The sequence below is a fragment of the Lonchura striata genome, chromosome 21, assembly GCF_050655825.1.
Source record: "Lonchura striata isolate lonStrDom1 chromosome 21, ASM5065582v1, whole genome shotgun sequence".
Taxonomy (NCBI): Eukaryota; Metazoa; Chordata; class Aves; order Passeriformes; family Estrildidae; genus Lonchura; species Lonchura striata.
This window is the reverse complement of record NC_140723.1, coordinates 7,100,019-7,126,045: the sequence shown is the minus strand read 5'-3', so window position 1 is coordinate 7,126,045 and position 26,027 is coordinate 7,100,019. Positions and strand designations below refer to the sequence as shown.

The 26,027-nt window shown below is 47.2% G+C and overlaps 1 protein-coding gene across 28 annotated transcripts in view; it reads right to left on the bottom strand.

Moving 5' to 3' along the window:
* The window catches only part of EIF4G3 (eukaryotic translation initiation factor 4 gamma 3), a 143,256-nt gene that overhangs the window by 74,398 nt on the left and 42,831 nt on the right, over window positions 1-26,027 (bottom strand). For 16 of the 28 annotated variants that reach the window (XR_014949729.1, XM_085558434.1, XM_077788188.2 and 13 more), the window contains 2 exons: window positions 18,630-18,773; window positions 135-230 (listed from right to left, as the gene is read on the bottom strand). Coding sequence is in view for 27 of the 28 variants with exons in the window: in XM_085558434.1 (XP_085414560.1) it covers window positions 135-230; window positions 18,630-18,773 (240 nt within the window). In the remaining variant the exon portion in view is untranslated. The remainder of the gene's footprint in view (window positions 1-134; window positions 231-18,629; window positions 18,774-26,027) is intronic. The other 12 variants (XM_085558445.1, XM_085558453.1, XM_085558455.1 and 9 more) reach the window with 2 other exon arrangements.

The following is a 26,027-nucleotide window of genomic DNA, read 5'->3' as shown; positions in this document are numbered from 1 at the left end:
GCCATTCAGGATGTGCTTCCACGTGAGTAAAATGGGCTTTCCAGAGAACCAGCCCCGTGCTATAGACACACAGACAGAGAAACACACGAGCAAGGAGGAGACAGCAGCAGATGAGGCCAGCATGGGCTCCTTACCGGCGAGCGGGTCTGAGGCTGCGTGCTCATTGTTTGAGGGGCTTGAGGGTACACCAGCGTGGTGGGAGCTGCATTCTGTCCTGAGGGATAAGGAGCCTGCCAGGGAACAAGAAAAGTCAAGTGAGTGGATCCAATGATTCATCCCAAAAACCAGGAAAAAACACATTATCAACTGTAGGGATTGACATGGAGATAAAGATGAAAAGATTGCAACAGAGAAACCATCTCTGTTGAGGACCAATTCATCAACACTGCCTCTCATGGGAGCAGCTTGTAGCTCCACTAGGAAGTAACAGCTCCATTAGTAATTATTAGTCAGAGTTTACTACTATTTTATAAGTCAGAGTTTGCTACTATTTATCACCTGAGCTCCCCAAGTGCTGCAGTGGAAAACAACCCAGGAGACACATGTCATAGTGTCACCACAACCCTGCGTGTCCAAAGGCCTGGCCAGCTGTTTCCAAAAGCCTCCCCTGAAGCAGCTTCCAAGGAAAGCTAGAACTGTAGATGATGCCAATAAATCCCCCAAAATCAGACAAAGAGCAAGAAACAACCTTGAGTGTGTTTAACAGAAGCTGCTGCTGCATTAAAGAATTTCCAATGCAATGGAACAGCCCAAAATCATCCCAGATGGAAGGCAGGCCGTGGCTACAGGCTCTGCACATTTTTCCTACTTCCACCCATTTCCATGGGCTATAACAATTTATCCCACCAGATGCTCTCCCCAAATGTCATTTGCCCAAAGTAACAATAAACTGGAGTTCTGCCGATGACGCATTTTAACGAGACATTTAGAAATAACTTTTCAGAGTGCCTTTTTCCTTATTCTTTTTGAATAACAACATTATAATTTACATTATTATTTTTAAAAATTGTTTATTATTATAATGGCACTAAAACCAGCCACCAGGCTGAAACAGCTTTTGCTCTCAAGAACCATAGGATTGTGGAATTGGTAATGTTGGAAAAGCTCCTCCATTCCTATCTCTGGAGATGCTCCAGCCCCTCCAGGTCCTTCCTATCCTGAGGCACCCAGAGCTCCCCAGGACTGGAAATGCCCCAGAAGTGCCAGCACAGGGGTACAAGTTTGTGTTGTCTCTTTTTTCTGCTTTTCCATCTCTGGCCTAATCACCTGCTGAATTAAGCCACATGCAGTAAATAAAAATACAGTTTGGAAACAATCCAATCAGGAATTCCCTGGTCTCAAGGAGAAGGAAAAAAAGAAAGGAAAAGAGAAAAATACAACAAATACAACAAACACCCCTTCTCAAAACACAGTAGAGGGGATGAGGGGAATGAGCACAGTCCAAAAATAGCCCCATCCCATCCTACTCTGGGACCACACTGGAACTGCTTTTTAAAAAGCAAAACTTAGACACAACTCCACAGACACGTGAGGACACTGCTCCTGCCACACAATGTAACTAGGCAGGACCTTCTGTTAGCTTCTGCCCCATTTTCACAGCTTTTTGGGTCAAAATGATGATAAAATGTGCGTCTCCAAATACACCACTAGATCCTTACTATGATCCAGGACACCAAACACACTGGGCAGGGTATTTAGCTGGACAATGTTGTTCTGGAGGAGTTTATAACAATACAGCAGCACAGCCTCTGGTTCAAAAGCAATGAAATGCTTTGCTCAGCTCCTGATGGCAGCAGCATCCTCTGAGGGGTGGGCAGGGCAGGCTTGCCCTGTCCCTCCTCTCCAGGAGCTCCCTGATCCAATTCACTCCAGAGCCAGCCCTTCTCTCTCTTTTCACCACTGCCAAAACCTAATTAAGGTAAACAACTAAATGGAAAGAATTTTCTAATTCTTTCTTCTATTTTTTTTGGAGATGTCAGATGCAGCATCAATTCTTTTCCCCTTTTAATTGAGTGATTCTGCTGAAGCTGGTGGTGTCAGTGTCATTCCAGAATGAATAACCCAAAGCTAAGGAGAAGTGGGGAAACTCTTTTCACCCACAACCTGGAAAAGTTGTCCTGCCTTTGTAGTATCCTCCTGCTGACTTTCTGCATCTGGGATCTTTGTCCAATGTAAGATTAAGGCTTCTTCCACAGGTCCAGATGCTGCTGTTCCTATCATGGAATCATGGAAGGGTTTGGGTTGGAAGGGATTTTAATCATCCTCATCCCATTCCACCCCCTGCCTTGGAAGGGACACCTTCCACTGTCCCAGGCTGCTCCAAGCCCTGTCCAGCCTGGCCTTGGACACCTCCAGGGATCCAGGGACAGCCACAGCTGCTCTGGGCACCCTGTGCCAGGGCCTGCCCACCCTCTCAGGGAAGGATTTCCTCCTAATATCCAACCTAGACCTACTCTCTTTTAGTTTAAAGCCATTCTCCCTTGTATATGTCCACCAGCCAGCAGTGTGCACACAGGTAACTGTGTTGGGAAATATTATTAATAAGTAATATCAATAAATGCACCAGTTGATCACTGACTCCTTGTGCCTCCAGCTCCACAGGAGATAAGACCTCGTCCCAAACTGCTGCTCCCACAGCACCTCAGCAACAAGAGAAGAAAGTATCTACTATTTGCCCCATCTTTAGGCTCATGAAAACATATTCTTTAGGCTTAAACTGCATGTGACAGAGCAGAGCTCTGACATGACTCCCAAAGGTAAGTCAGTACCCAAAGTCTGTACCCACCTCCAAAGCAGCCCTTGTTTTCTTTTAATCACCCAAGCATAAGGAGATGTGAGAGAAAGGGAGAACAGCTGTCATTAAGCCTGAAAATCCTCTGAGTTTTGGCAGTAAAACTATAAAACAGGTACTTGGAAACAAAGTGCCAAAGGCACTTCACTGGTGACACACCAGTAACACAATCCAGGGTTAAACTTGGTTTAGTATTTGAACCCTACCAGAATGAGCACAGCATGAAGTTAAACATAAAGAAAAAACCTAGAAAGGCTTAACTAGAGGCCACAGAAGGGTTTCTGCTATTAAGGTGTCATCAACCAAGGCAATTCTGGACAGATGACCCCCATGGGTGCGAGGTCACAAGTAAGGAACAAGTGCAATAAAAATGCCACTGGAGACCACAAACATCAGCTAAATAAGTATGTTTTACAACTATTGCACAACAACAAATACCTCTGTTTCCAACCAGAGGGACGTTGCCTTAACTAGTATTTGTGTTAAAACCATAATAGGGGGAAGAAAAGAGAGGGAAAAATGGTTTATAAATTTCTGCAGGTATTGACTTCACATCAGCTGTGGGAACCTAAATAAACTATCAAAGATCCAACAGAATAAATCACAGCACTCTGCTGCTTTTCATACACATCAGCTGATTAAAGCATTGCATCTATTCATCTGCCAAAGGACTTTTTTCTGTGCCAAGCAGCTAAATGGGTACAGAAAGTGATGTGGTCACGTGCAGCCACACAGGGCTCCATGCACTGGGGCTGGAATAAGGGAATGAAGAGATCAGCGAGGAAATGCTCCAAAAATCCCCTAAATAAACCCCCACAGAGGGGACGGCAGGGAAACAAGTACTGTTCTGCAGACAAATGTTGGTCTGAAGCATCTAAAGGCTGGATTGAATCCCTAAAGTTCAAATAACTACTGGGAGAGGACAGAGTGCTGCTGAGCTGCTCCAGTTTGAGACAGAGCAATTTGCTTCCCTTACAGCTCTCACCTTCCTGATTTTATGTTTCAGCTGTGGCTGTTCAGGGGAGGAAGGTGATAATAGCTGAGTGTTTATGTATTCCCATAACTTGCTGGGAAAATCCTTTCTCTGGACTGTTTCCACCTTGAGCTGCTGCCTGTGCTAAGCAAGGAAAAATAATCACTATCAACAAAACGACTGAAAAAAGTTATTCTTAGCTCAGGCCCGAGCTGGTTAATAAACACTGAGCCTGCAGCGTAACATGACTCCCTTGGGACTGCCTGTCCTGGGAATAAACAGGCAAAGTACACACATCAGGCTCGAAAGAGCTGAGTCACCCAGTTCTGCCTCTGGAAAAATCTTCTGGGAACAAAACCCTTCCAGCCCTGAGCAGAAAAGTGTCACTTGCTGAGCTGTGGCTGGCTTGGCTGGGAAGGGGTTAATCCCTGTGGCAGATTCCCGAATCCTCAGGGAAGGCTGCTGGGTCTATATTTACTGAAGTTACACATGAGGAGGAGAACTGGACCCGCAGCTCCAGCACATGACCGTGACTCAGGAGCTGCGCGGCTGCTGCCAGCGCCCTGACCTTGGGAGGAAACCTCTGAATTCCCAGTCCCAAACCTCTGCATTCCCAGTCACTTCCCAGTCCCAAACCTCTGCATTCCCAGTCCCAAACCTCTGCATTCCCAGTCCCAAACCTCTGAATTCCCAGTCACTTCCCAGTCCCGAACCTCTGCATTCCCAGTCCCAAACCTCTGCATTCCCAGTCACTTCCCAGTCCCAAACCTCTGCATTCCCAGTCCCAAACCTCTGCATTCCCAGTCCCAAACCTCTGAATTCCCAGTCACTTCCCAGTCCCAAACCTCTGCATTCCCAGTCACTTCCCAGTCCCAAACCTCTGCATTCCCAGTCCCAAACCTCTGCATTCCCAGTCACTTCCCAGTCCCAAACCTCTGCATTCCCAGTCCCAAACCTCTGCATTCCCAGTCCCAAACCTCTGCATTCCCAGTCACTTCCCAGTCCCAAACCTCTGCATTCCCAGTCACTTCCCAGTCCCAAACCTCTGCATTCCCAGTCCCAAACCTCTGCATTCCCAGTCCCAAACCTCTGCATTCCCAGTCACTTCCCAGTCCCAAACCTCTGCATTCCCAGTCCCAAACCTCTGCATTCCCAGTCACTTCCCAGTCCCAAACCTCTGCATTCCCAGTCCCAAACCTCTGCATTCCCAGTCACTTCCCAGTCCCAAACCTCTGCATTCCCAGTCCCAAACCTCTGCATTCCCAGTCCCAAACCTCTGCATTCCCAGTCACTTCCCAGTCCCAAACCTCTGCATTCCCAGTCCCAAACCTCTGCATTCCCAGTCACTTCCCAGTCCCAAACCTCTGCATTCCCAGTCACTTCCCAGTCCCAAACCTCTGCATTCCCAGTCCCAAACCTCTGCATTCCCAGTCCCAAACCTCTGCATTCCCAGTCACTTCCCAGTCCCAAACCTCTGCATTCCCAGTCCCAAACCTCTTCATTCCCAGTCCCAAACCTCTGCATTCCCAGTCATTTCCCAGTCCCAAACCTCTGTATCCCCAGTCACCTCCCAGTTCCAAACCTTCACATGCCTAGTCACTTCCCATCCCCATAACCACGGCTCCAGCTCCCTCTGGACACCAGCACCAAGCTTAAATTTCTTGGGAGGAACGGGACAGAGTAATCAGAACACACCAGAAGAACCCAGGGTTTGCCAGGGCCACAGGCAGCCCCAAAGGCTTTTTCTGCATGGCCACAGACCAACGTGGTGCTGCAGATCCCTTGCCCAGGTGGTTTTACATCTCGTTCTATCTCGTGTATCACTGCACTACTGATGGGGAGCACGCAGCTAAAAGCTCACCCAAGTGCCACCACACACATTTTCAAAAGCATCTTGTAATTATTTAATATCAAGACATAAAGTGCCAAAAACATGCACTGTCTAGAAAGAGGATAAAGCTGTTAAGAGATCTCTTTCCCCAAACAGCACAACACCCCCAGCCCACCCCAATTTCTCCTGCATAAAACCTGCACTGGTCTGTTCCCAAGCCATTCCCTGACCTGGTTGAGTGATTCTCAGAGGCCCAGTCAGTGTTCTTCATTTAGATTTATAAATTCTAACTCACATATGCCCCTAAGACCAAAGGCAGTTGCCTCTGAAGCGAAGTACAGGAGGGGGAAGTCATTGCACAGAAGGAGGAATCTCCTCTTATCTCTGATTTTAACAACCAGACTTGGTTTTCCTTCCACCTGCTGAACTATTTTCGTTGAGGAAAACCACAAAGGGAGCAGGGGAGCAGCTGTGTTGATGCACCAGCCCCTGAGGCTGCTTTTGCAGAGGCCTTCCCTGGGTCACTGGACAGCAGGAATTTGGCCTGAGATACAGGTGAAGAAATCCCCCACAGCAGCAGAAACCATCACTTCAGCCACAAGTGTGGAGTGATGGTGACAGCAAGGATGTGGCTTTTAATTGTGAATCATCATTTCTTTGTGGAGCTGGGCTGGCTCTGCCCTCCCACAGCCCCAAATCCAATCACTGTGACAACTCAATCACTGCAACCCAAACAACTGCAACCCTCCAATGAGGGAAATCTCTGGGCATTCAGCTCTGGGAAAGTAAGAGGATTATAATTTAAACCCTGTCTCTTCATTTCTCCCTAATGAACTCCCTGCAGGCAGCGCAGGCTGGAGCAGCAGCTCCTCAGGCTGCCCCTCCTCACTCAAACCCAGCACCTTGATTTCCCCCAAGCTTTGGTTTCTGCATGCCCTGGATTTTGAGAAAGGTGCATCAGGACGAACTCAGTGCCAGGGGAAGAGGCTTTCCTGGCCTCCCCACAGGCAGGTGCTCCCGTTCCTGGGAAAATGCACAGAGCATCTGAAGAGATGGTTACAGCGAGATTTTACTTGTTATCTGATGTGCAAAGCTGTGTTATTGAAGGCAGAGAGAAAGCCTCAGCCAGAGCATCCCAGAAGAGCCCCGAATCTCCTCCTCCCACACACATGGCCAGGGAATGGCTCCTCTCCCATCCAGGGGCTGCCTTGGCGACACCAGCAGCACCCAGGGGAGCCACAAGGACGTTCCTGCTCTCCCTGTCTCCCCTGCCACACTCCCAGGGGCTGCAGCAGAGATCACTGAACACGGGGTAGAGCAGCTTTTGACCTAAAATCAATATTAAGGCACAAAATGAACCACTTTGTAGCTATATCACCAAGAACTGGACATACCCAGGATCAACCTCAGGTACCTCTAGCATCTGACCACAAACAGGGTCACTCCTGCACCTCTTCTGGACACACCTGACTGTCACCATTATTTTGGCAACCACATAATTCAAGTCCACCTCATTTTTTTTTCCCCCCTGGTGTGCTCTGCACTCAGCAGAACAGGTTTGGAAGCTGCTGGCAGGAAAAAGAGTATCTGTAACATACAGATCCAGCTCACCTGCAAGTATTACAGATGATGGTGGAGAAACCTGAATTATTATATTAATTCATTTCAGCCTTTTTTATACAGCATCCTCTCAAATAATGCATAAAGCATATTCTCCCACTATTCCTGTGAACTAGTCCAGCTTTAAAAATAGCACAACAAATGATTAAACTGCTAAACAAGGACAATTCCCCTCTAAATGCTCCCAGTTTGCCTTTCATTATTACAATGATATTTCAATGATCATCATACACAGTCTCAGATTCCTCTGCTTGAATACAAGTCCCCATTCACAGCCACGTGTTCAAATATGCAAGTCTGAGGTACCCACCACACCAGGGATGCCACATTTTTTAAGCAGCTTATTTGCAAATTATCTAGAATCACTGAAATCAGCTCATCCTCACCAGGGCAATGCTGCAAAACAAAAATATGCAGCAGTTCTACTCTGCTGCCTCTCTCAGCCAGGGCTGCTCCCCTGCAGGGTGCATCAGCACCTGAGAAACACTGTTTTCCTGAATATATTGATATATAATACCTGGAATATTCAAAGTCCCATTAAAATCAGTGACAAAAGGACTAGAGCTCTTCTCTGACACCAAGCAAATTGTGCAAATGAAGAGCTCCATATAAAAAACATAATTAACAAAATTCCAGTGCAAACACTCTGCTCCTGATGGAGGGGTTGGGATGGCACCAGGGTGGGACATGGCCCAAATCTCTGTATATTGGATTTACTGGGAAGTTTTGAGGTTTGGATTTGGGTGGAGGCACATAATAAACAGGAACTGTGACTGTTCAGTGAGTTTATTTAAATATGTAGGCTTTTTCTAAAGCTATTTCCTCAAAATGCCAAGACTTGGCTTCAGGTGTTTTGCTTGATTTGAGGACTTTAACAACTTGCAGACAAGTAGAAGATGCAGAGAAGAAGTAGCTGTCATCCCCATTCTCCTGACAAGTATACTGATGTGTTCCCTATTTTTCCATAAGTCCAGCTGTCTGGGAATTCCTCTTGTTGGTAAATATGAACATTTTAGTGGAATGTGTCCATGCCCATGGCAGGGGGTGGAACAAGATGAGCTTTAAGGTCCCTTCCAAACAAAATCAGTCTGGGATTCTGTGACTAAGCTCAGCCTTTAAAAGGATACAAATATCCTGACCCAGAAGGAATTACTCCTCTCTTTCCCCTTTTTCCTCTGCAGAAGTTTCTCTTGGGATACATCATCTGTGTCATTTCCTGCACAGCCAAATTTGTAACCATCTTTTTTATGGCTTTACATGTTTTCACCTCACACATCTGAGTGGGCAAAGGAGCAAGGCACAGGGAAACAGCCCCAAGTAACATCCACGGAGCTACAGGCACTTTTCCTACTTCAATGTGGATAATGAGATTGTCTCCAAGGGAGGATGGTGAAGGAACATGGTCTGCTGTTCCCTGGACAGGGACTGTCTGTGCCAGGGACCCCAGTGACACAAAATGCACATTCTTGACCTGCTGGAGTGAGTCTTGAGGAGCCCATGGAGACACTCCAGGGCTGGAGCCAGGCTGCGAGAGCTGTGGGTGTTCACCTGGAGAGGAGAAGGCTCCAGGGAGATCTCAGAGCCCCTTGCAGGGCCTGAAGGTGCTCCAGGAGAGCTGGAGAGGGACTGGGGACAAGGGCTGGAGGGACAGGACACAGGGAATGGCTCCCACTGCCAGAGGGCAGGGATGGATGGGATTTGGGAATTAGGAATTGTTCCCTGGGAGGGTGTAAGGCCCTGGCACAAGGTGTCCAGAGAAGCTGTGGCTGCCCCTGGAACCTTGGCAGTGTCCAAGGCCAGGCTGGGCAGGGCTTGGAGCAGCCTGGGACAGTGGGAGGTGTGGGACTGGATGAGGTTTAAGGTCCCTCCAGCCCAAACCATTCTGGGTTCAGTGATTTTCTCCTCAGCTCCACTGGCTGTACGCGTCCCTCACCACAGTGCAAGGGCAAAGAGAACACCCAGCCTGAGGGAGGACAGAATCCTCTTCCCCCTTCCCAGGCACAGCTCCAGCCCGTGAGCCCATGCTGAACTCTGGACACAGCAGAGGACCTGCAGTGCAAGACCAAACCAGTGATTTTGAGCCATGGGGGTGGACAGGGGTCCTGCTGGTGGCTGCTCCCTCCCAAAGCCATTTTTAGATCTATCAGCATGGAATCTGCTGCTAAACAAAGTTTGAGGCCACAGATAATGTCCCAGGAAAACATTCTACAACATCTGGAAACACTGCTATGGCTTTACATGGCTCCTTCCTGAGGCTGAACTGCCAGGCTCTGCCCTGGCTGCAGCACCTGGCTCGCAGCCTGAGGTGGGTGGTCTGCTAATGACCATTATGTAATTAAGCAAATTGGCATTTTCTGTAATAAAGGTACTCAAAAATATGGAGTGTATGTGTGTGCTGAGGGCAGAAATTCCACCATCACCACTGCTGAAAGCAGAGCTGGGACTGACTACAGAAACACCCTTGAGTTCACAGAGGGCCTTTCACTTGTTCTATAAAACTGCCTCCCATTTTAACAAAATAGACTTTGAGGACAAGTACTTGCTCCCAGGAACACAACCCTAAGCAGACAAGATCCTATTCCACATCAAAACAGCATCAGTGGCTTTGCAGCTTTCCTCCTATTTTCTTCCAAAAGCCAACAAAAACCTCCAAAAATGTGTTATCTGGTATCTCAGAGGATGCTGCCATCCTTGGAGACACTCAGAACCCAAGGGCAGGTGGCCCTCAGTTATTTCTCCAGCTGACCCAGCTTAGAGCAGGCACCTGGACCTGATAATCCCAGGTTTCTTCCAACCTTCACCTGTGTAAGGGCAGCAATCAGATAAAATATCAAAGTTTTTCTGAATTCTACAGAAGCCCAGAAATACCCTTCATATAAAGTGTCTGAATGTGCACAAAGTTAAAACAAGTTAATAAATGATGGGTTTCTAATGACACCATAAGGAGGGATCTGTGGAGAACACAGGCACAGCCCTTCCAGGCTGCAGGGAGTGGAATTATGATTCCAACATCTCCGTTGGTTCAATGGAAAGCAGCACAGTGAGAGTTCAGCTGGCAGGAGAACCAGGTTCTTTATGAATTCAAAGCCTCACCTCTGGAATGTGGCTGTCCCTGCTGCAGGTTAAATGCCTCCAGAGGTTATTCCTCTGTTTCCCAGTCTGACCCCACAGCTAACAGTGGACTCCAGGAACTCCAGGGCTCCATCTCCCTGGTTTCTCTGGCTGCAGGGATATTTTATGCCCTCTGTGCTCACAAAATGCAGGCTGTGTGAAGCCCTGACTTTTCTGCTGATTCTGGTGCTTTACAGAACACATGGTGTTTGTTTAAAAACTGCCTATTTTCTGGAGCATGCAAGAAAACATCCATTAAATTGCATGGAACAGAAGGTACTATTACAGAAGGAATTCCAGAATTGAAGTTATTAAATGCAAGAAAATGGCAAATTGCCTCGTATTGTTTTGTCTTCTTATATTATTCATAAAAATGTGGTTCAACAAGTGGCTAAGTCTGAAAAGCACCAAAATAAAGCCCAGGGCACGTGACTGTGAGAACAGAAAATGCACGTGGAGGAAAGGGATCTGAAGAATTTTTAAACAGCTACAGAGAAGTTTGATTTTCTATTAAAAATGCTGTTTTATTTCACCCAAAACCAAGTTACTGGCAAGTTTAGAAGTGCTTTTGATTCCCAATAATCTGACAGGCCAAACAAAGCCGCTTCCGCTTGTGCAGCAGCCAGGATGTGCCGAGTGGCCAAGACACCCACAGAGAGCTTTCCCTTCCAAGCCCCCGTGCCTGCCCAGGGTGGAAGGGCCAGGGAACACTCAGAGCCAGGTCACGGCTACACCAGAGAAGAGGAAAAGCTCAAGCAGCAGTAGAAAAACACTTCTCTCCCCACTGAGCAAAGCAGACCGCCTGGAGAAGGATTAAACACACCTCTCACAGCAGGAATTCTTTACAGTGCCAGGACAAGGGAATGCTTCCCACTGCCACAGGGCAGGGATAGATGGGGTACTGGAATGGAATCCTTCCCTGGGAGGGTGGGCAGGCCCTGGCACAGGTGCCCAGGGAAGCTGTGGCTGTCCCTGGATCCCTGGAGGTGTCCAAGGCCAGGCTGGACAGGGCTGGGAGCAGCCTGGGACAGTGGAAGGTGTCCCTGCCCCTGGCAGGGGTGGGACTGGATGAGATCAAAATCCTTTCCAACTCAAACCATCCTGGGATTCTATGATAGGATTCGATGAGGCAGATGAGGGGTGGGTCTAAAGCCAGACCTAGTCCCAGCTAGACTCAGTATTTCTGCTGCATTCTTTTCCTATGATAAAATTGTAATGGGTCTTCCTTTCTTTCCTTTCCTCGCTAGAAAAAAATTAATTAAAAGCTCTTTCTGTCCTTGAGTGCACAAATACTAAAACTAATTCATACATCTCTCCTACATTGAAATGAATTCATACCTCCCTCCTATGAAGCTAACTGCTTCTAAGGTTAAATAATTAAAATAAATAATAATGTTAATCAGCATTTCAAGCTACATTATGCCCCAACTCTCCCTTCCTGCAGCTCTCACACCCGGATGCTCTCCCAAATTAGAAGACACCCATGAAGCCCAGCATCCTCACACAAAAGCCTCCTGAAGCCCAAAAGCACCGAGATACAAGACATGTTTGATGTTTCCAGCCAGATTTGCCCAGACTTAACTTAATGAGTTAAAAAGCACAGTAATGAACCAAAAGTAATGAAATACACTCTCAGAGGAAATATTCCCAGCATTATTAACCCAATCAAAAACCTCCTAATCCTATTACAAACCAGAGGGTTCAGCTGCACTTCCAGCTTGAACACAAAGGCCAAAAGAAGATTACACTCCTGGATTTATCAGCTATTAAATAACTTGCAGTTTCAAATCTCTACCTGCAGTCACATATTCCTGCAAGCCTGGAATTTGCAAAATGCATTGGAAATGTGCTGGGATGAAGTCTGACCCGGATATACAGAAGGAAGCACAAGGAAAGAAGTGAAAAGAAAAAGTGGTCAAACTCTTGACTGGTTAAGAAAAAATCCATTGCTACATATTAATCTGGTTATTTAGGTAGGTTTATTGTTCACAAAACACAATCAGGAGTTGAGTTGTTTAAATTTCCCTTATTATCTGGAATGGACAGCAGATCCAAGAAACTGGGATCTGCTACTTGGAAGAGCAGCACAACCAGGCAACATTTTCCCTCAGCTGGTCCAACACCAACTTTACACAAGGAGAGTTTAATCTTTCATTCTGTGTCTACATCACAAATAAACTACCTGACTGACAACTATAAAAGTTATGGCACTGTGGGCAGGTTTAACCAGCAGGGAATTGGCTCCTTACACAAAACAGGGAGGTTCCTACACAGAGAAGTTCTCTGGGGGAAGAGCTCCCCGCAAAGCTTAGAGATCAACTCAGATCAAGGGATTCACAGCACTGCTCCTGAGCACAGAAAATGATGGACAGGGAGTTCATCTGAATGAGATGATAAAATTGGGAGCCCCTTGTGTCCCAGGAGCAGTGGAAGTTTATTATCTGATTTTATATTGACTATTTCCTTCTAGCAAAGCACATGTGGACCAAAATAATGGGAATCATCAATCTGGAAGGGACCCACAGGATCAGAGTCCAACCTCTGGCCCTGCACACACACCCCAACAATCCCAGCCTGTCCAAAGGCTCCTGGAGCTCTGGCAGCCTCGGGGCTGGGACCATTCCCTGGGCAGTGCCCAGCACCTCTGGGGAAGAACCTTTCCTGATCTCCAGCCCAAACCCCCCTGGCCCAGCTCCAGCCCTTCCCTGAGGTCCTGTCCCTGCTCACCAGGGGGAAGATGAGTTTAATGTGTAGCAACCAGACTCCAAAGGCAGCTGCCTCCAACACGAGGAGAGAACAAGGATTAACACTCCCCATGTCCCAGGGCACCTGATTGACCCCAGGGTATACCAATGGGTGAGGTTACAATTAAATTACATCCCTCCTTCTGTTCCAATCCCTTAATAAAAATCCCTTTATTAAAAGCATCTCAAATTGGGCTGCAGAAGATGGAAGCAGTGAATAAGCATCATGGTTCTAACAGGATTATTCCAGCTCCTGAAGAAAGGATCCAAGATCATAAAAGAGGGGCTTGGGGATTGCCTAATAAACATGCCACAGATGGCAGGCAGACTTGCTTCCTGGCACACATTCCCAGACCTGAAGGTACTAAGGAATGTCTCCCTGCTATTACAAATACTAATTCAACGATGGTGACATTTTTGAGGAGCAGAATGAGACCACAAAACTCTCTTCACTTCAGGCACAGAACCAGATGGTAACAAGTTTCAGCTGGTGCAATCTGTTCTGGATTTAAATCAGCCACCTAAAAGTCAAGGTCTCTGTGCACCAAGATCCAGAGAATTCAGCCTTCCTGAACTTTTGTTCACTTAGGTGTATCTCGATCTTTTCAGGAGCAGGTGAGGGATGTCCACAACTACAGCAGCTCCAGAGGAAGGTCCCCACGAGTGCTGTGGGATCCTCTGCTCCCTAGAGCTCCAGAATTCCAGCCCATCCCAAGAGGCAGCCGTGGGTAGGCAGCACCAATCTGCTCAGTGCACAGCATGTTCTTAATGAGAGCTGAAGCTATCCCTGATTACAGAGGAAATTCCTGGCAATTTCTTCTAAGCATGGTCGCTTGATGCTTCCAAACTGTGGGCCTGGACTAAGAGAATCCCTCAGCATCCCACTGGGGCCTGCAGTTCTAAAGCTGAGGCAGAGAAAGCCAAGAGTCTTTTCCAAACCATTCATCCTCACATGCCAGAACCCACTGCACTTGATTCTTGGGATCCTCCAAACCACCCCCAGGTCACAAGGGAGATGAAACTGCCTTCTCCTGGTGCCCCAAGCTCTGCACACTGCCTCTGGAGGAGTCCTCTCCTCCTCTGTTCACTCCATGGACAGAGGAAAGCTCTTTCCTGCTGCTCCCAGCCCAGCTGCTCTAGAAGTGCTCTGCTTTCCCATTATCCCATCCTACCACGGCTGCCCCATCCCTCAGTGTAAGGCACTGCAATGGGGCAGATTTACAGCGTTTCAGCTGCTCCTGTTAGGGGCCCTGGGGATGCTCTCAGCCTGCTCTGGATTCTCCATCCATCAGGGGATGGTGCCTCACTGTCAATCCAGGCCCTACCTGAGCTCTGCATAACCTGCTCTGGGAGCCACATCCAAGGAGGAGCTGCTCTGCCCTTTTTCCAATGGCTTCTCCTTTACTCCACACACTGAGAAAGGGAATTCTGTCAAACCAGCCCCTTCTGCAGCCTCAAGCCAGGAGAGGAGGAAGAGGGGCCATGCCCCCCCTTCCCTTGTCGGAATGAGGGAAAAACACGTAAAACCCAACAGGAATATGAAATTTTATATATTTGGGGCCACATCTGGCCATAACATCACTGCAGCAGCATGTGCTGTGCATTCCCCTGTGCCAGAGCTCAGCACATTCCCGAGAGCAGCACTATGACTTCAAGGCCCTGGAATTTGGGAAGCAGAGATGCTGCCTGTTGCTGCAAAGACGGGGGTGTGGGACTGCTGCACATCACTGCCAAGGCCTCCTCACTGTGCTGCACAAACTAATCCTGAAGGGCACCAAAGTCGGGAAAGCCTCAGAGGAGGTGGAGCAGGGAGTTGTGCTCTTGTTTTGGCTATGCCAGATAGAAATGGTGGAGGAGGAAGAGAAAGGACCACCCAACCACAGCACCACAGAACCAACTGCTTCTGTCTGTTTAGATAAAGCTAAAGGAAATCAAACAAAGGTACAACGTTCACTTGCACCTGACTTCTCAGGTTAAATACCCCATACATTCCCTGATTCCTGGTTCCCCAACTCTCCCTTTCAGACCACTCAGTACAATGCTTACAAACACACAAACTTACAATGAACTGCTCCAGCTCCTGGAGCTCCAGGAAAGGACAGCAATTCCCTTACTAGAATTCAAGATATTACTGCATCACCCAGCCCCCAGATGTGCTGGGACAGGCAGCTCTGGAGCAGCCAGGACAGTGAGGGGTCACTGGTAAAACCAAAGCATTTGTTAACCCTCCTTCTCCTTTGGAGCATGGCTTCTGCCAAGGGTGAGGGGTCTGGAGGGGCCACACGAGGAGCAGCTGAGAGCACTTGGTGTGTTCAGCCTGGAGCAGAGCGGAGCCCTCACTGGGGCTGCAGCTCCTCCCGAGGGGCAGCTCTGATCTCTCCTGTGAGCAGGGACAGCACCCAGGGAAGGGCTGGAGCTGGGCCAGGGGGGTTTGGGTTGGAGACCAGGAAAGGTTCTTCCCCAGAGGGTGCTGGCACTGCCCAGGAAATGGTCCCAGCCCCGAGGCTGCCAGAGCTCCAGGAGCCTTTGGACAGGCTGGGATTGTTGGGGTGTGTGTGCAGGGCCAGGGGTTGGACTCTGATCCTTGTGGGTCCCTTCCAGCTCAGGACATTCCCTGGTTCTGCGAGATCCCCTCTTCAAGAAACTCTAGAGCCTGAGGAGATGCTGAGATCCCACCTGGGTAACAGCAAAGAGAGACTCTGCGGAGCACTCAGAGCAATCTTCCCCACCAGCAGTGACATACATTCTCTCTCTGCCCAAACTCCATTTAGTACCAAATGACATCCAAAGCCTAAAACACCCACCAGTATTTTCACTCACTACTGCCTCAAGAGCAGTCCCTACCTTGGAAAGACTCACTTTGATGAGGATTTATTAACTCAGGAGTCTGATGAAGAAATCAATGACTCTTAATCAGACTGTAATTCAAACTAAGTGGTCTTGTCCTTATCTTTTATGCACAAACACCCCCTCACTACGTTAGGCATGACTGGACAAAGGCAAAGACAACGTTTGTTCAGTGTTCAGTCATCAATGCAGTGTGGGTGGGTAAAATACAGTTATTTGTGGTTTATTGCTGTTAAAGTAATTAATAACACCACATTCATCTGAGTCCCATGTCAGCTTGGGTCCCTTCTTCTCTAAAGGGAAACGGTAGAATTTAAGATTTAAGGTGCCCAAGAATCAGACAAAATTACTCAAAAATTACTCTCTCACCATTTTCTAAAAGAAAGCAAATGAATGAAAACATGATGGAAATTCACAAACTACAAGAGGTGTGGAAAGAGAAAACTTCCACTCACCTCCTTCTTAACACAAGCACTGTTTCTTGAAGCCCAGGGGAGACAAATCACAGATGCAATGAACAGGTTAAACTTTCATCCAAATCTCCATTTAGCTTGGGAATTTCTTACCATAACACAGCCACTCAACTCCTGACAGGGGTCCAAGTGAGATACACAGAAAAATATTCAGAATGTACATTTACCCAGCTCTCTAATAGTTCAGGGGTACAGAAAACTGTCCCTGGGGACATGTTATTCTGTAAGGCTTTAATCCCCCTTACTGGTGTCCCAAGTGCAGGCACCTGCATTTTGGCTCTTCACAGAACCCTGGAATGATTTGGGTTGGATTACCTTGCTCCAACTTGCCCAGCCATGGGCAGGGACAGCTTCCACCAGACCAGGCTGCTCCAAGCCCTGTCCAACCTGGCATCAGCACCCAAGCTTCACCCAAAGGGGAGGGTTCCTGAGGGGAGCCCCGACACCGGCTGGGAATGAGCAGGAGCTGCACTTGTGCTATTTCACTGCTGAGTCCCACCTTGGCAGGGAACACCTGGGGAAAACCCTGCAGTGCCCAGGCCCCTCTGGCCCCAAAGCCTTGCTGCTCCTCCCTGTCCCTCAGCACACGAGGGCTGGCTCCTAACAGGGGGAGCAGCACGGCCACCCTGGGAGCCCCCAGGGCCCTCAGCTGTCACCAGGGCTGTGAGGTCGCTCCAGCAGCATGGCAGGGACACAGGCTGACCCTCGCCTCCAAGAGCCAGCAGGACAGGAAAGCAGCATTATCCAGCTGGCTGGAGATTTGGCACAGAGCCCACTCCCTGTGGATGCACTGACTCAATGGAAAATACTAAGGGAAGAAAAGAAATCCCTTGATTACAATAGATTTAAAGAGGCTGCTCAGAATGTTCTCTTCTTCCCCTCTCCTTTGCCACATGAGTAGCTTCCATGTGTTGATGAGGTTTACCAGGAAGGAATGTCTTGATCCAAGACAAAAGCCAGGCAGCATCTGAGGGTTTGCTCTGCAACCCTGCTGTGCCCTCCCTGTTCCGTGAGCCTCAGCCCAAGAACCCTGCAGCCCGAGTGCAGGAACAGCTCCAACACCACCGATGCCTGCCACAGCCACTGCAGCCTCTAATGTCCCACCCATGGAGGATGAGCATCTGCACATTGCCAAACACAACCACGAGTTTCACTTTCCCCATCATGCTCTATCCAGAATGTGCATCATTCAGGTGAAGTGTTCCTTCCATGACCTGTTTCCAAGCATCTCCTGAAGGTCAGCTGCAGATTAATGTTTCAGAGGCTGGTGGGGGGGCTGGGATCCACCTGAGGCTCTCCCCATCACTTCCCCGTTCCCAACCCACCTTCAGCCTCCCACCCTGCTCCCCTTCCTCAGAACAAAACCACTCTCCTTAATAGCTGACCTGCCCTGGCCTTCCTGTTTGATCCACACAAGTGTAAATCTATCAGGAGCAGAGGGAACATCAGGCTTTCCTCTAGTTCACACCTCATTCCTCACACATCCCATTTTCCCCATCCCAGTACCTTTTATCTCCCTTTTTTTCCTGCCCTATTACCTGCCTCTTTTGCCCCCTCCTTTTTCAGATAAGCTTCTCCACTCAAGTCAGCCCTGCAGAATATTTATCTAATAGAGGCTACAAAGAGACCAATTTATTCCACATATCTCACTAAACTCTATTTCTTCATCCTTATTATAACTCCCATTTATCTCCGGTTCTGGACTTTTCTGTAACCAGCCCTTTGTCTCATCTCTTTTATGAGAAATCATTTGTGCAACTCGTTTTCCTGACACATTTCTTAGACTTACAGAACTGCACCATCTTGTACAAAACTGCACCATCTTGATCTCCCCTCAGAAAATCCCTGAGACAGGACACAGGGCACTTTTAGGGTGTTAAACCTGGAAGTCAGGCTGTGCCCCAAACTGCCCGATCCAACAGCAAAACACATTCCTCCTCATCCATGATTATTTTCTCTAATTTTTCAAGTTGGTTTTAGTTTCTATTACAGACTCTAGGAGGAACTAATGCCTAATAAACTCGTACTTAATTTATAAATACCAATTTATGGTATTGGTGTGCTAAGCTAAGTGCTGCTGATAGGTCACTGCAAGGTTCAAGCCACACCCTTTATTCACTTTATTTCTACACTGGACACAGACAACACAACTCAGTTCCTTGCTGAGCAGAGAAGCTGAGAATGGGATAGGAGGAAAAGGGGGAGGCTGGGAATGCTCTGCTCCAACGCCAGGTCTTACCTGTGAGAGCCCAGGGGACGATGCATGTCCCGGTGGCGTTGCAGCAAGATTTGGGTGTCCCTTATTTATTTCATGTGCAGTGTAAGGGGATGGGGCAGGAGGACCCGGTTGTCTTGCTACTTGTGTTACCTGTGTGGAGATAAACTGTTAGTAAAACATTACATTAGTAAGCAGTCTGCAGAGACTCCATTGTACATATCTAGAGAGACAAAATAATGCATATTTCTCTAAGTGAAACACCGCACAAGTTATCTAACTATTTATGTGATTCACAATGTGGAAGGATCAAAAAATCAGAGCACCACCTGCAGTCACTGGTGGAAATGTGTGGGATCCCTTTGCCTTCAGGCCTGGGATCTTCTGATCCCTCCATGAGAAGCTATATCAAAAAATATTGGGATTTTGCAAGGGGATACACATTACCAGCAATAAACTATGGGGGAAATTTGCATATTCCCCTCAAAAAAGGAAAAATAAAGGACTGCAGAGAAGGCATGGTATCCGCAGGGCTTGCCACAACCAAAGAATGAAACAGCAAAGCAAATCTTGCATATGTTTATCTCCTTTCTCAACTTTGATTAAAAAAGCTCAACAAAACACATTAAGCAAAATATTTGAAAAATATTTTCATGGCACACAAATATTTGCTCCACTTTACTATCTCCACGATGGAACTGGTTTAAATATATTTTAGAGAGTGGCTATAGTTGAAAAAAAAGGGAATCAAAGGAAAAAAAAAAGTCACACAACTATTGGGTGACACCTCCAGCTGTTCAACGCAACTGAATTTTGGCAGATTGGGTTAAAATGCGGGCTACTGAAATCCAGCATTTGCTTCTGACTGACCTTTTCTCATTTATTTGTTTGCTGAAAAGCACCACTTAATAATGGAACGATTTGGGTTGGAAGGGACCTTAAATCCACCCAGTTCCACCCTTGCCATAAGCAGGGACACCTTCCACTATCCCAGGCTGTTCCAAGCCCCGTCCAACCTGGCCCTGGACACTGCCAGGGATCCAGGGGCAGCCAAAGCTGCTCTGGGCAGCCTGTGCCACCCTGCCCACCTCACAGGGGAGGATTTATCCCAGTATCCCATCTAACATGCCCCAGTCTGAGGTAAAGGCACCTGAAGCCCACACAGGTCACTGGCACTGCACAGGCCAATGTGTCCATAAATGTCCCCAGTGGGGTAAAAAGAAGACAGAAGGAAATTCCTGGCTCCTTTAATGGAGTATTAGCTCCAAGCTCCAAGAGAGCAGAAGTCACGGAGTTCACCACTTAAGTGCTTTTTCCAAGTCACTTTATTGCACCCAGAGTGTCCACGCCTGTCATTACAGTTCCTAAACCACAGCAGCTGCGCCAGCCCCGAAATCCCAGGAAATCACAACGTGCAATGGCTCCAGGGCTTGGGAATGGGCCAGGAGCCTTCACTGTGGGAAGATTTACAGCCCCTGAGTGCTCATCAGAGGAAAGGGTGGGTCAGTCACAGAACCTCATCCCGTGTCCCCAACTGGATCCTTCCCTTTGCCAGGGATGAATCATCTCTTTTTTGGGCTGATCTCTCTTGGCAGGTGTGCGCACGCAGCCTCGGCTGAATCAGAGCCAGCCTCACAGAGAGCTCCATAAAACTTTCCACAGCCCATCCCCGAGAAAATGAAAGTCTGTCCCATGACTCTTGTGTCAACCCTGAGAGAGTTGTCATGTCAGTCATGCAGCACTCGGTGCTTAGAAGTGACTACGGATTGTGATGGGTATCAAATAATGCAGTCAGGAGGGGGAGGAAGCAAAGGCAACCCCAAAAACCAAGGAACTCACTCCTGTCAACAGCCCCTGCAACGGGCTGTGCCCATGCTCCTCACAATTCCCCTTGAATGGCACTTCTTGGGGGAAAACAGAGGTAATTTTGTGACAGATGTGGGACTTTAACACTGCCAGTTTTCACCTCCAAATTCTCAGCAGTGCAAACACTGCTCCAGCTAAGGTTGGAGCCATCCAAAATCCTCAGATCCAACAGCAGCCAAGTCCACAAAGGGCTTTGACAATGGGGACAAGGGGCACTACCAATACCCCAGGTCACTGTGAGCATCCAGCAGTCCTCCTCCTCCTCAGAAATTGCAACATGCAAATAGAATCGTGGACTAGAATCCCAGAATCACAAAGGTTGGAAAGCCCTCCAGCATCATCTAGTTCAACCATTAACCATGCACTGCCAGGTCCCAGGTGCCACATCCCCACTCCTGAACACTTCCAGGGATCGTGACCCCAGCACTGCCTTGGGGAAAATAACCTAAGCTGGAAGTTCCTGAAAGACATCAAGAAATACTCTCGTGAATGGATCTGAAATCTGGAAGCTGAACTGAGAGAAAAACTGCAGCTGCCTGAGTGAGTCCATGAGATATCCTCGTGCAGTGCAGCAGGCACATGACAGACACAGGTCTGGACCTACTAAAATTGGCTTGAAAGCCTAACGAAGGCAGCAGAACAATTATAAAATTGTACTAACTTGACAGTTTGGCAACAGCACACTTGGAGAGTATCCCATAGCAGCCTACCACTGATTTTCCAGGACCTCCAAGTTTAGCAAGTCTAGTTCAGTGTACCCAAAGCAAGGACTGGTGTTTGTTCCAGCTGAAGGAAAAGCACAGAGAGCCTTTCTCAGCAGCTACAGCAATGTTGGTGTTTCCACACCTTCCTCTTCCTACAACAAATTATTTATAAATAAACTGAATTATATAATATTGATTTTAATGTAAACAGATAGTAAAGGAAGACAAATTTGCTGAATTTGTGCTTTTTCTTCAGTAATTTTTAACAAAAGTAAAAGGTAGAGATTCTGTCTAAGCTCATCACTCCTGGGGTATCTGCCCCCATAGAGCCCTGGGTGTGGTTTGCTGCTTCTTAAATGGTCTGAGATGACTATGGAAGCAAATAACCTCCTTAAATCTATAGGTTAAGTCGTTCTCCTAAAAATGGATGTACAAAATTACATATTAATTTGCTAGGGCACTGCTTTCTATTTTCCCTGAGTAGCAAGAGCTAATTTTAGTTTTCCAGAAGCTTTAATCCTGTATTTTAAAGGAAGCAAGTAATGAAATACAAAATAAAAACTCAGTCTAGAATTCTTGCTTTTCGTTCTGAGATCTTTTACATGTTTTGGGTTTAGCATTTTCTGCAAGTTTGGGATTACTCTTTACCACACCTAAATCCCTGGTTTCATGTACTTCAGAAGCTGTGGCCACCCCATCCCTGGAAGTGTCCAAGGCCTGGGATTGTGGGAGGAGTCCCTGCTCATGGCAGGGGTGGCACTGGATGGGCTTTAAGGACCCTTCCAACCCAAACCATTCCATGATTCTAGGCTGGAACAGGATGAGGAACTGAGCTTCCCTCCTGCACATTCCACAGCCTGTGCAGCAGGGACTGTCGGCCTCCTGACCCAGATCCTTTGAGTACAGGGTGGCTGGAGAAGCTAATCCTCCCTAATCCCTTTTCTACAGGATTCTCTTCACTGCAGGAAGATCCCTTCAAAGGACACGAAGGTGAATCACAGAACCTCTGCTGGATGTGAAACTCTCGGGGGGACCAGTGGGCACCCCAGGACAGAAAACAACCAAAGCAAACACCCCAAGAGCGAATGACAGAGTCAACCCTTAGTCCTTGAAAATCTGGGACAAGGGGGCTCTTCAGCACTTCACTTCCCCTTCGCCTTCTTTGCCCCCCACTGGTGTGAGCTGAGCACCCTGACAGGATGTGGCACCTGCTCCAAAAGGCACATGAGGACAGCAACTCACGAGTGCCTTCAACGAGTGCCGGATCCAGCCCTGCCACAGGGACCCTGCTCCAGGCTGCACCTGACCAGGCGACTTTCCCCCACACAAACACACCTTGTTAACACTCACTCCTAATCAGTTCTCATCCAGAAGTCATTCACAGAAGCACAGAATGGTTTGGGTTGGAAGGGACCTTTAACTCATCCCATTCCATGGGCAGGGGCACCTTCCACTGGAGCAGGTTGCTCAGTGCCTCAAGTGTTGCTCCTCAGCTCATGAGAGTTTTTCCCTGAGCAGTTTTGGTCCAAGCTTCAGCACTTCCAATCACAACATGGTATTAAATCAGTTACAAACCTCCACCATAACCTGCCAAAAACAGTTATTTGTGCAAAACCAGGATGTCCATGAACACTGTTATTCTTCTTATCCAATTCTGCTCATTAATCTCATTTTCCATAGATTCAGGCCCATTCCCCTGGGCACAGGACAGGGGTGGTTGGTGGGATTCACACTCACTTTTTGCGCGGTTCCCTTCCTGTTAGAGGTCTACATCTTTCAAAATAACTCCAACCCAAAAAACTCTCTTGAATATATTTCTTTGAAATAATTTACAACAGAAACAGAATTTCATGCTTATGTCCCTTCTCAGCTCTACAGGTTTGGGATTTTTCAGATGCTATACAAGTAATCACCCTCACTTCTTGCAGTGTAGAGGATCTGGAAACACTGGGCAAGAAGCAGTTTACAACAACCCAAACTTTTATGTCCAAAAGCAGCACTGCAATAGAGCATTCTCCATTTTTGATGAGGGAAAATTATTGCAAGGTTAGTTTATTTATTTCCAGCTGTGGCTTACTTTCAAAATTTTCCTGCTGGATTTATTTATTAAAAAACTCAAGCCAACAACTCATTCAGTATAACATGTCACAATAAAGAAATAAATACAGATGACTTATGATAAATTTAAGTGGGTTTGGTTTTAATACTAGTAAAAAAGGTTCTACTAAATCCTTACTGTGCATTTTGAGCATCTCCAAGTTCTCAGACAAACTTCATCCCACTTTGCCTCTTCCTCACCTTCTACCTCTGTCCTACAGGAAAATTTGTTCCTCAGATTTAATTTTATTATTGGGACTCATAGTGAAAGCCACATGATTTTCCATTCCCATTTTTGTAGTTGTGGGGGAAAAAAAAAGAGCTCTGGAATGTGCAACCAAGGTTCTGAAAGGCACAGAAAGGATAATTGAATTATTTTTTCTCTTTCTCTAACTAAAAATTGGGGGTTCATCTGTGGGTTATCCATATCTCAAGTGATTTCTCCTCCCACCCCATGCATGATGTACAGGGCCAACACGGGGGTAGCTCAGTCACCACGTGGTGGTTATGGACCCCAGAACTCTTCCCACACCAGTCATGCTCTGGAAAAACACATCTCTAGAAATGATGATCCATAATCCACGTGGAATCCCACAGAAGATGTGCAAGCAAATAAAACACTGATGGGAAAAAGCAGCCCCTGGGTACTGAGGATGCACTTGAAGGTTGGACTTGAAGATCTTGGAAGCCTTTTTGAACCTTCAAGATTCTGTGATCTCACATTGCTCTTCAAAATGCCTGTTTAATGCAAACCCAGGCCTCAAACACATGGTGCTGTTCCTTGTGTAACAAACCGCTGAGACCTTTCATGAATGAATTTGTCAAGGCACTCCCATCATGTGTTTTTTCCATCCCAATTCATTTTCCCCTGGACTCCCTCTGAATCTGAAATCTGCCTGGGGCTTCTAATGGAAGCCTGAAAGGAACCCAGGCGAGAAATTTCTCTCCTTTCCCCAAAACATGAAATTTTCTCTCAAACTTCTGCATTCTCATATCCTGAAACTGAGATATTTCCAGCCCTGTCTTCTATTCCTGTAACATAGGAGTGGTATTTTTCCACACTGAAAAGCTATTTTAGGTCATTCTTCACAGTTACTTTTCTATTTTACATTAATTTAAATTTTTACAGTCATATTTTCCCCCACAGGCATCTGCATTATATCTTGGGAGGAAAGAATTGAAAAAAATAACCTTCTTTAAAGGACTTCAGATATTTTTAAAGTGTTTTTTAAGTGTTGTGTGGGGTATATAAAAGATAATACAAACTGAATTATTTATTATAACTGTTTGTACATTTATGTTCACAGAATGGTTTGGGCAGGAAGGGACCTTAAAAGCTCATTTTGTTCCAGGGCCAGGGACACTTTCCACTGTCCCAGGCTGCTCCAAGCCCTGTCCAGCCTGGCCTTGGACACTGCCAGGGATCCAGGGCAGCCACAGCTGCTCTGGGCAGCCTGTGCCAGGGCCTCCCTACCCTCCCAGGGAAGGATTTCTTCAGAATTTGTTCCTTTGGTTTTACTTTTCTGCACACAAACATTTCTCTATCAGGTGCTGAGAACAGAGGTACCCAAAGCCTGCAGCTCAGGTTTGTTGTTTCCCTGGTTTCAATGCTTCAGAGTCTTCAACCCTTGTTAGCTGTACCCCACCCATTCCAACTCACCTGGGTGGGAATCCCCAGCTCCCTGACCACCAGAGCACCCATGGCCACACCTGTGTCCTCCTGCCACCACAGCACCTGAGCTGCTGCATTTCGGGGGCCAACGGGCACTTGGCAGCACTTTTACCCTTGATCCTGCCCAGAGCTCAGCTTAGCATCCGTGACAGCCCCCGTAGAGGAGGCATCCCAGAACTCCTCTACCACCCAAAAAAGGGATAAATATCATCATTATCATGGAACCATCATGGAATGGTTTGGGTTGGGAGGGATTTGAATCCTCCTCATCCCATTCCACCCCTGCAGGGGCACCTTCCACTGTCCCAGGCTGCTCCAAACCCCAATGCCCAGCCTGGCCTTGGGCACTGCCAGGGATCCAGGGGCAGCCACAGCTGCTCTGGGCAAGAGATGCTCCAGCCCCAGGGGCCCCCAGGGAGCCAGAGCCAAAAACCCCATCCCCAGTCACTCCTGCAAACAGAGAAGGAGAAAACCTTGCACAGCAGCTAATGTTCTTCTATAATCAGCCTATGTTCCTGTATAAAACGTAGTGAATTTATCCCATCTACAGCTTTTCTTCCTGTTTTCCAAATAATTAAAAGAGCAGCTTAAAAGCAGGGTTTTTTGGCATTAAAAATATTTGCACTATCCCAACCAGAAAAGCAAAATATGACTTTCCCAGGGCTGTGCTGATTTAGCAAAGTTTATAAATAACCCTGGGCTTCCAGCTATTGCCATTGGAAAAAATTAATAAAAGGAAAATACTATCATGTTCACAAACAAACATTGCTGTATCTAAGCTAAATTTCTACAATAATCAATATTATACATTAGCAATCATCTAGGACAGTGAGCCAAAGGCATTTATCTCAAATATTGTATTTACTATCAAAATATTTCCTCCTCTGTGTAATGAAATGTTTAATGTGAAAACAAATCTTTCTTGATCATTTTTCTCAGAAGAAGGTACTAGAAATGTGAAGCCACTAGTACACAAAAAAATCAGTCTGTGTGATGCAGGGGAAAGAGATGGAGCCACCCAAGTGAAAACACTGGCCAAAACACTGTCATTCCAGTGACACTCTCCCACTGGGAGAGTGGGAA